Raw genomic sequence first — 11281 nt, 5'->3', positions numbered from 1 at the left:
AGGGTATAGTTCTTGGGTCAAACGGATGGCCCGTTCTGACAAAAAATTAAAAAAAAAAATCGGCCAAACTGTTGAACAGTTCAAACAGTTTGAACGGTCTGACCGCCCAAATCAGTGGTTTGCTGATCAAATCAATGATTTTAGGGAAAATAACGATTCTGATGTAAAATGGAACTAAGCTGATAGATTCTCAAGCTACATTTTTTTTTTACACTCAAGGGCATTTTGCAAAAAACAATAGAAAATATGGCATGGAAAGTTGGAAAACCATATTATTTTCTACCTTGTTGTGGGATCTGTCCATAAAATGCGGCAATGAGCTTTTAAAAATATGTAACATCAAGGCTCAGTTTGGAAAAAATACAAATACAAATATGTACAGTGCAAATACATACAAAATATAAGTTTTTGCACTTACAAATTTGTTTTTATACTCTTTCCATACTGAGCCCAAATTACAAATTCTCACCTTCTACTTTGGAGGTAGTGATGCTTAGCTCTCCTTTATCCTTTATTTTGGACAAAAGCCCACTTTGAATCTCTATCTATTAACTTTTAAAAAGATTCTCCATGTGAATGTCATGTCTATGTTACATTTCTAAAGGGTTTTGCTCGGGCCGTTTGGCTCATATCTCCTGTGGCTTTTCGATCTGACCAGATCCAATGTGACACTATTTTCTCATCGGTTAAGTCCTGGTTCTCATGAAATTTCTTCTACAATAGACTTGCCACAATTTGCTGCCCTAAGCACTAATCCTGACCAGCACTCGGTTGTGCTGAGGAGTCATTCCTCCAGGAGCTCTTCATTGATTTATTGAAAATGTTTATTTCATGGAAATTATTTTTTTGATATAATTATTTTTGTTATTTAATTTTTGGAAATTATTTTACATGATTTAATTGATAAATTTATTTTTTATTACTAAAATAATAATATTTATTATAATTCTTGAGAAGCATTAATATTTAATCATTATTGAAAATGCTTAATACATGGTAATTAATTTTTCTACTGGTAATTTATTACTGTTATTGAAAATAATATTTATATTATTATTAATAAGTTTTAAGTATTGAAAATGTTTATTTCATGGAAATTATTTTTGAATATTAATATGACAATATTTATTATTATTCATCATAAGTTTTAAAATTTAATAATTATTGAATATTATTAAATATGATAATATTTAATTTGCACAGGTTGGGCGGGCTTAGAATGGGTCAAGTCAATACCTGAGGCCTCAACCTATGGAGGTGTAAACCGAGCCTATGTCACAGATCGATCCTTGGGTTGGGGCAGACCATGAGAGACATTTTTTGAAAATCATAAATTTTGGTTTATATGAAATTTGACGTATACAACTGTTTATATATGGAATAATAACATTGAAAATAAAAATTTATATATTAATATATTATATATTATTGTATAATTGTTATATATAATATATACAGAACATATATGGGTCATGTCGGACCATGTTATGCTAGGCCATAGGCCCATGACTGCATGTGCCGTACTTTTGTCCTGTTGTGCTAGCCTGTGGGCCTGAAAACCCAAGCCTAGCATGGTTCATACCTCCGTGCTGTGCCCGACACGGCTCACGTGCTATAGTGGCGGGCTGTGACAAGTATGAATTTATAGCTCCATCAACCTACGCCCAATTCGAATTTAGGTTATGCTTGAATTTTTTGTTCCAATCCTAACTTGAAGTTTGAAAAACTCAAGCCCAACCTATACAAAAGCTTTGATTGAGCAAGGTTGGGTTGGGCTTAGATCAAACTTGCACCCCCAACTCCTTTTTCTTCATATTCCTTTTAACAAAGCACATGCATCACACAAATCCTTACTAGTCTATATATATACTAAAGTAGAAACATGTCATGTCATGGCTTGAGCTTTCTCCTTACCCCAACCGAGAACTCTCAGCCCCTCTTCATTTTAGCCTTACTTGCTCCCTTATGAAGCCACCTCATCAATCTCTTCTCCATGTCTCATTTTCACATCTCAACATGCATGACCCATCACTCTTTTCTCTATGTTTATCCCTTTGGATATCCCTTCCTAAAACTATTCTTAAAATTTCTCTCTACCAAAATCTAATCTAATCTAGACGAGTGGCACCACTCTCCCCCACTTTCTCCTAAATTATCTATAATTCCTATTTATCCTATCCCCCACTTTTCATTTATATCTGTCAAAAGAAAGTTTGAATTAAAAAATTTCATAATTATTTTAATAGTATAATGAAATTATGTAACAACTTTAAAATTCATAACGAAATTATGTAACAACAATAATTTCATGAAGTATTCAATTTAAATATTATTCAAATAATAAAAATTTAAAATTTTTAATAACTAAATATTATAAATAACAAAATATTAAAAATAGATAAATAATATATAACAAAGTATTTAATATTATGTAATAACTTTAAAATATATAAAATTTAAATATTGAAAATTTTTAAATATTATATATTTTATTTAATAATTAAATGACTAAATATTTTCAACAACAAAATATTTAACATAATTAAATTTTAAATAGTTAAAATAACGAAATTATGTAATAAACTTAAAAATTTTATTAAAAGTATAAAATTGTTATAATAGATTTCATAATATTTGAATTAATAATAATTTTATATTTTACAAAATTAATAACAAAATTATGTAATAATAGCATAACTTATGATTTTATGGATTATGAAATTCAATAAATAAGTAATATCGGAATAACTATATATTGATGTTATTCAAATAGTTAAATAATATTGTAAATAACTAATTTTAAATGTTTTAAATATTAAAAAATTAATAACTAAATAAAATTTTAAATACTATTTAAAAACAAATAAAATATATTAAACAAAGAAATTATGTAATAACCTTAAATATTTTATCAGAAACACAAAAATAATTATAATAGATTTAATAATATTTGATAATAAAAATATAAAATATAAATAATTTAAAATTTAATGAAAAATAGATTAAATAAGTTAGAGGTATTGAAGCTTTCAAATAAAAAATACGTAATAACTTTCAAAAACGTTTTTAATAGATATTAAAAATATAATAATAATTGCAATTATTAATGTACAAATAATAAAAGCATTATTTCACTTATATCAATTAATAATTCTATAAAACAACTTTTATAAAATTGATATTTATTAATAATAATTTTAAAATCTTATTCTATATTTGTTATTTATTAGTAATAATTTATTTTTGTGATAAATATATTTTAATTAGTTATGTATAAATCTATTTTTGTTTTGTTATTTAATAGAAAATTTTCAATATTTATTGGAGATTAGTATATTATTATTTATTAGAGATTAAACTATTAGTTTAACTAAAATTAGGAGTGTTAATTGGTTGGTTCAATTCAGTTGTAGGTTGTTTGGCCAACCAAATTGACTTGGCCAGGTTGGGGAGTTGGTCACCTGAAACCAACCAACCATTAGTGAAAACCAACCAACTTGGGTTATATTTGTTTGGGTCAATATTCGGTTTGGTTGGTTGGCTCAAAAGATTTAAACTTAAAGAATTAAATTTAAAAATTACAGTGGTATTATTAAAAATTTTAAATTTACAATATAAAATATTTTAGACTAAGGAATATGAGAATTTTTCCACTTTTTCATATTGAAAATTATATATATATGGTTGGTTCGGTTTGGTTTTTGTTGATTTAAAAACAACTAAACCGAAATTAACTCGACCTGGTTAGGTTGAGAAATTGCTGAACCAAAGCCCATCAGAAATACTAGAAAACCGACCAACTTGAGTCAAGTTGGGTCGTGTTGGTCAGTTTCACCAATCTAATGACCAACCTAACTGAAATTAATTATTGTAATTTTGTATTGTAAAAATTTATTAAAAGTAGTAAATAAAATATAACTGATTATTAATTATTTAAAAGCTTAAAATATAAAACAATTGTCTACTCTTATGTGCTTTTATTGTTTAGCTTTTGCTTAACAAAGTCCATGCATTGCACGGGTCCCTACTAGGTGCAACTTGATTGGGTTGGGTCGGGTTGAAGGTCAATCTAATCCTAAGTCTCAAATCTCAAGCTCAAGTTTGGTCCAATTCAAGGTTAAGTCGGAATTTACCAACCTAGGCCCAACTCAACCTTAACTAAGCATCTCAGGCTTAGGGATGGCAATTTCTACCATACCCGATGGGTATCCACCCCTACCCACCTCGATGGGGCAGGTTTTTTTTTATTTTTTGAAGGATGGGTTTTGGTGAAAGTTGGGAAATGTACGATATTAGGCTAAACCCAACCCCTTCAACTTGCATATTGTTGGAAAGTATATAAACTTTATGTAATAGGTGTTGAATTTATTAAAATTTTGGATTGAATGTAAAGGATAATTGATAATTTATGTGTTCTTTTACATCTTAATCAAATAATTTGGAAATTTTGTTGTTTATTTATGTTATTTTACTTATTTATTGCATTTAGATAACAAGAAATAATAGGAAATTAGGTGTAGGTTTTAAACCCAACCCACCCCTACCCTTGAATACGATGAAGGTTTTGCAATTTCATGTGCAGAGAGGGTTTGGATTCTCAAAATCCAACCCGCTAAGTGGGTAGAGTCTAAAATTTATGAAACCCTCCCTGAACCCATTTTGTTACCATCCCTACTCGGGCTAGGCTTGGGCATATTGAGCTTTGTAGCTCAATTTCTAGATATATATATATATATATCAGCAAACTTAAATTGCATCGAATCAATACCTGAGGCCTCAATGTAAGTCCAATCTGAATTTAGTTTATACCCAAGTTTTTTTGCTCAAACCTATCTTAAAGTTCAAAAACTCAAATCCAACCTGTGCAAAAGTTTTGATTGAATCAGGTTGGCTTGAATTGGATACACCCAACCTGCACCCTTGGCTTTATTGTTTGAAATGATTTTAACGAAGCCTATGCATCGCACGAGTCCCTCTAGCTTAAAATAAAGAACAACACAAATAACGAATAAGGCTCGATTTGGAAGGAGTACAAATACAAATATGTAGAGTGCAAATACATACAATATAATACAAAATACAAGGTTTTGCACTCTACATATTTATAACTGAGATTGAATTCTTATAAAATCTGGTCATAAGTAAAACAACCAGATTACATTGGGGTTTCGGTTTTGGGTAAGGGCAAAATTGGATTCTTATAAAATTTTACCAACAAATGGATCATAACAGATTATTAACATACGGGTGGGGGTTTGTATTTATGAGAAATGTGAAGGGAGGTTTAAGTAGGGTTGTTCACGGGTCGGGTTGGGTCGGTTTATTGGCATTTTTTCAACCAACCCGACCTGGTTGGTTTACCTAGAAATGAAATCGAAATCGACCCAATACTAAGTAAAACCGACCTGGTCGGTTTGAGTTGGTTTGGGTCGGTTTTGTGAATGATTCTCCCAGTGTGAACGGTAAAGATTCAAGTCTAAGAAGCGAAGGCTGGAAGCCTGGAAATTAAAAATGATTTGATGGATTAAAGATGAAATTTTATATATAATATGTATATTTCTGAAATAAAGCTAAAATAAATATATATATATATATATTAAAACTGAAATATATCAGATATATATAATATATCTAAGTCGGTTCAGTTTCAATTTTCACACACGAAAACCAAAATCAAACCGAACCATCGGCTTATGTTTTTCTGTAACCCAAAACCGACCGGTGCTGAAGAAAAACTGACCAACTCGGGTTGGATCGGATCGGGTTGGTCGATTTGGTCGGCTTGGGTCTTGTTATGAACAACCCTAGGTTTAAGTGTTTAACCCCTTTTCTTCTACGGGGTTTTTACCCTTCCGTCCACCCCTAAGTGGAGCTACCAGTAGATTAGGGGTGGACTGAATCCTACCCGTGGATTCATGCCAAAATCACATACAAGATGTCGTTTATGGGGAGGCCATCCCGTGGATTGATGCCAACTTCACGCAAGTTTAGAGGGGAGGCTATACTAGACTAGGAGGGGGCTGCAAAATTAATTTGGGGATTGCAGTCCAAAAATCCCTTCTTATTCCTGGTGACAGAATAGAACCCTATTTTTATCTCTCTTCTTCGCGCCTTTGAAAGTTGAAACAGAACTTCAAAGGTCTACGCAATGGAAGCCACAGCGACAACGATGGGCGTATGTTATGGACACACCGCCCAGCAGCGCACTGCAGCGCAGTCATAGGCGGCAGCACGCACAGCAGCGTGCACCACCACGCATAGCAGCCACACAGCAGCACGCACCGCCGGCAGCGTGTAGCACGCACCGCGCGGCAGCAGCACGCACCGCACGGTAGCAGCACTCACCGCATGGCAGCAGCGTGCACCACATGGCAGCAACACTGTGAGACGCACGCAGCGCCCGACAGCAGCAGTAGGGGGGGCCACACGACAGCTCATCAGGGGCCCACTTACCTTGCCACTCTATCCAACTCGCCGCCAGCTGTATTATCCCTCATCCCTTATCCTTATCTTATCTTGTCTTCTTAGTAAGAGTTCGGTTTGCCACTAGAAGTAGGAATTGTGTTACCATTAGAAGTAGGTAATTTATTTAGAAGTAGGAGTTTGAGTTTGAGTTGGATTACCCTAGCCTAGTCAAATCCAACAAGGAACCCCCCCTTTGTAATCTCCTATTTAAGGAGCCATGAGTGGAAATAAAGGCATTCAGTTTTCCAGTCAAGAAAAGAGTGAGGAGAGTTCGGGTGGTCTCTTGGACAAATCACCCATTCGGAGAGTTCGGGTGGTCTCTTGGACAAATTACCAATTCGGTTTTTCCACAATAGGTTATGCACACAAGGGAAGGCACAAGGGAAAGCAGGGCTTTCTCCCCGTGGACCGACCCGTGACGAGATCCTACGCGCGGGCCCATAACATTCTGGTATTAGAGCCTACCGTCATGGGGGAACAGGAGCCGCTGTCTTCCAGGGTCCACGAACTGGAACATAGGCTAGTAGAAACCAGCATGGAGGTTCGTGAAGTCAAGGAAGATGTTCGGGAGCTGCGATGCCTGCTGGAAGCATTCATCTCCAACAAAGAAAGGAGTTCTGAGGGAGTCGCCAACACAAACAGTCGTCGTCCAGACTGGGTAGAGGCATCCAATGAATAGCAGATCGCTGCTCCGACAGCCGCAGTTATTCCCAAGTATAGCCGTTTGGAGTTTCCCTCATTCAGCGGCAGCGGCGACCCACTAGGATGGCTGTACCGTTGCGAGCAATTCTTCCGTAATCAGCGCACGGAGGAGAAGGATAAGGTCAGCCTGGCCGCGTTCCATCTGATAGACGAAGCACAGCTCTGGTTCTACCGAGTGGAACGGGAGGAACCAGGACTTAGTTGGGATCAGTTCAAGTCATATTGTCTCCTCAGGTTCGGACCACCGTTGACAAGCAACCCGCTGGGTGAGTTAGTCAACCTCAAGCAAACTGGAACCGTGGCAGAATACCAACGCCAGTTCCAAACCCTTCTCGCCAGAGCAACCTCGGTTCACACAGATCAGCAAGTCGACATGTTCACCGCGGGGCTAGCAGAACCCCTAAGGGTGGACGTGGAGATGCAACACCCTCCCAACCTGGTCATAGCCATGAACCTAGCACGCGCCTTCGAACGCAAACTACAGCTCAGCCACGGGACTGTCAGTATGGGGCGGCCTCCATCAGCATGGGCATCCCCGGAACCAGTCGGAGTGGCTCAATACTCAGCAGCCAGCCAAGAACAGAAGCCACAGACAAGCACCAATCCCAGATCGGCATCCAGTGCAGGGAGTAGCACCGTTACACCCCCCATTAAGCACTTGTCTAGGGCTGAGATGGCAAACGCAGGGCGAGGGAGTAGTGTTTTAATTGAGATGAACTCTACTCAGCAGGGCACAAGTGCAAGAGACTTTTCTGCCTCCTAGTGAAACAAGAGGAAGATGATGATGAACCCCCTCCATGGGAACCCGATCCAGGAGGGAAAAGCCATTCCACCTATCCAGGATTCCTTTGGGTGTTTTCGACACCCAATTCGAGCTTGAGGACAAACTCGTAGTCCAAGAGCGGTGTGATGTTATGGACACACCGCCCGGCAGCGCACTGCGGTGCAGTCATAGGCGGCAGCACGCACAGCAGCGCGCACGGCAGCACGCACAGCAGAGCGCACGGCAGCACGCACAGCAGAGCGCACAGCAGCACGCACAGTAGCGCGCATGGCAGCACGCACAGCAAAGCGCACGGCAGCACGCACCGCGCGGCAGCAGCACTAGGCAACAGCACGCACCGCACGGCAGCAGCACTAGGCAGCAACACGCACCACACAGCAGTAGCACTGTGAGACGTGCGCACCGCCCGGCAGCAGCAGTAGGGGGGGCCCACACGATAGCTCATCAAGGGCCCACTTACCTTGCCACTCTAGCCAACTCGCCGCCAGTTGTATTATCCCTCATCCCTTATCCTTATCTTATCTTATCTTCTTAGTAAGAGTTCGGTTTGCCACTAGAAGTAGGAGTTGTGTTACCATTAGAAGGTAATTTATTTAGAAGTAGGAGTTTGAGTTTGAGTTGGATTACCCTAGCCTAGCCGAATCCAACAAGGAACCCCCCTTTGTAATCTCTTATTTAAGGAGCCATCAGTGTAAATAAAGGCATTCAGTTTTCTAGTCAAGAAAAGAGTGAGAAGAGTTCGGGTGGTCTCTTGGACAAATCACCCATTCGGCTTTTCCACAATAGGTTCTGCATGCAAGGGAAGGCGCAAGAAAAAGATCCTACGCACGGGCCCATAACAGCGTACACTTGTTCATGGCATGGAGGAATTCTTCGATCCTGCTTTACACACCATTGTTCATTGTTTCCACCCAATGATGTTGGAGTATTGAACGACCATGACAAATCCTATGCCAAAAATTTCAGTGCAGTGTTTGATCTTTCCCTGAGCTAAAAATCATTCCAAGGCTGGTGATGCCTTTTTGTGCTATCAGCTGATTTACTCCATGTTTTGTTCATTTGTTGACTTCTTCTGTGTCTCTGTTAGTCTAGACACACGGAAATCGTAAGTGGATACTTTCCTATTCAACCCTTTTGTGTTGTGTACGCTCCAAGTTCTGTTGGAATCCTTTTTACTTTGATTTTCTCCTAGTGGCTTTGTAGCCGATATCCCAATTCAAATTCAAATAGGGGACTATTACAGCTGGATTGGCGGTTATTTGTTCATTCTCTGTTGTTTTCCGTTTTCTTCTTTCTCAGAAATTTCCCATATATCATAATGAAGAACAGTAAGAACAGATGGGTTTGATGCAGGTGAGAGTTGAGATTACAGATCCAAGGGCTAGTATTCTGCTTATTTCCTAATTCCTTTCTTCCTATTATTTTGTACAGAGCAAAATCTGACGTTCTTAGCCCGTTACCCAAGAACTACTTCTAACAGACTGACTATTTTAACTTCACCTCTCCAAAGGAACAAACGGAAAAAATCCATCGAAAGGAAAAGTGCAGAGAGAAGCTGAGAAAAGGTAGAGCTGTCTATGGACCCGACTTACGGAACTCATGTAAAGCTCCTGGCCTTCGACTTCCTTTCTCTCACCCAGAAATCTTCTTCAGACCCCATTTGTTTCTATCGAAAGGGTAGACCAGTCTCGAGAGCCGAAACAGTGGGCGTGGTAGTAAGCCGAGAGCGTAAGGGAGACAAGTTCCTCAAATTCTTGGTCGACGATGGCACCGGTTGCATTCCTTGCATCCTCTGGCTCAACCATCTCAACTCGCCTTACTTCTCCAGGTGCAACCCTTCAGATGTTCGACTTATGGCCGATATGGCTGCCGGTTTTGCTGAGGAGATCAAATTGGGTGCTTTGGCTAGAGTTCGAGGCCGGATCACTTCTTACAGAGGTGCATTGCAGATCACGGTCTCAGATGTTTTCGTGGAGAGAGATCCCAATGCTCAAATATCGTATTGGTTGGATAGTATTAGGTTGGCTGTGAATTGTTACAATGTTCTCCCTTCGCCAAATTTTCTCAAGCACCATCACCAACAAAACCATAAGCGCTAGTGGAGACAACAACAATCAGAGGTATCTCTTCTGTATGTTATCTTTGTCTCTTCCTTTTCTTTTCTCTTTTCAACTCTCGGCTTTAAGGAATTTGCTCAGGTTAATTTCCACGTAGAATTTTGTCTCAGGGAAAGACGTTCAATGGCGGATTCAAAAGGGATTTATTGTTTAATAGGAACATCAAATTAGAGGCATTGTCATATGGCTTTCAGATGGGATTATTTCTGTCCGATTCTTGCTTGCATATGAGAGCATAACTTGAGCATTTAAATGGAGGAGAATATAGAAATAAGCTTGTGTCAGGATTCAGGAGTCATGAGATGAACTCAATTCCATCTTTTAAAAGTCAGGAAATGGCCCGGTTTTAGATGATTACATGTTACCAAAAAACAAAAAATAAAATAAAATAAGATGATCCTAATTGTTTTAGATTCTTTCTAGGAAGCATGTATGATTCTATCATGCAGAATGAGGGAAGACTACTTCTATTTAATCAGAAAAGCATCTATATGATGAAGTGAACTACCATTGTTTTGGTTGATTGTAAAGAGAAATAATCCACCCCCTTTTTATTATATTCATTTTTGCACATCTACATATCAGTCCCTTTATTTAGTTTCCACTTGATCACGAACTATGAGTTCCCTACAATCATTTTGTGCACATTCAACTCCTTTCCTCGGATTACCCTTCCATAATTTCCATTACTCTAGGCTTCAAAGAATCACCACTACCAGGACCTAAAAATAATTCTGCTAGGTACCCTATCTTATTTCTATAAACTCCTCCGTACACATAGAGGGCATGAGTTCCTTCCGTTATAGTTGCCATTATACGTCAACCTTCAACACAGAAATGTCGAACTTTAATTGATAATTTTGAAAGAAGAGTCAAGAGGTGATTCATTCTCTTCCCTTTACAATCTCGATTGTTTTCTCAATTGATCGAGAATGGATATTTAATACATTTGTCACCAAAATCAATTCTTAACCATCTATCAAAGATATTCAAGTCAGATGAGTATTGCGCTTATCATTAAGGACCGAGGCACTCAACGAATGATTGCACAATTCTCAAAGTCAACATCCAAGCCCTCGTCGACACCAGACAATATCCTTCAAAGCATCACTAAAATATGTAATTAAATTTATAACATTTTCAATAACTATGATCAATCTGATTTCTCACGAAGGGTACGTAAGTAGTCTGGGCAATGGCATTTGGGTGTGAA

General features: G+C 37.9%; 1 protein-coding gene across 3 annotated transcripts; it reads left to right on the top strand.

Moving 5' to 3' along the window:
* The first annotated feature begins 8685 nt into the window (after positions 1-8685).
* On the top strand, positions 8686-10645 carry STN1 (Nucleic acid-binding, OB-fold-like protein). Of its 3 annotated transcripts, none has more exons than XM_088888460.1 (3): positions 8686-9304; positions 9383-10071; positions 10179-10645. In XM_088888460.1, exon 2 carries the CDS (start codon positions 9529-9531, stop codon positions 10048-10050), a length of 522 nt encoding a protein of 173 aa, XP_088744586.1. In that variant the 5' UTR covers positions 8686-9304; positions 9383-9528; the 3' UTR covers positions 10051-10071; positions 10179-10645. The 3 variants fall into 3 exon arrangements, with proteins under 3 accessions (XP_088744586.1, XP_088744585.1, XP_010252194.1); XM_088888459.1 differs by having other exon boundaries at positions 8687-9304; positions 10166-10645; XM_010253892.3 differs by having other exon boundaries at positions 8687-9304; positions 9462-10645.
* The last annotated feature ends 636 nt before the right edge of the window (positions 10646-11281 follow it).

Source organism: Nelumbo nucifera, chromosome 5 (assembly GCF_055504915.1).
Source record: "Nelumbo nucifera cultivar China Antique chromosome 5, China Antique-T2T, whole genome shotgun sequence".
In the NCBI taxonomy this organism is placed as follows: domain Eukaryota; kingdom Viridiplantae; phylum Streptophyta; class Magnoliopsida; order Proteales; family Nelumbonaceae; genus Nelumbo; species Nelumbo nucifera.
This window is presented reverse-complemented; position numbering and strand designations above follow the sequence as displayed.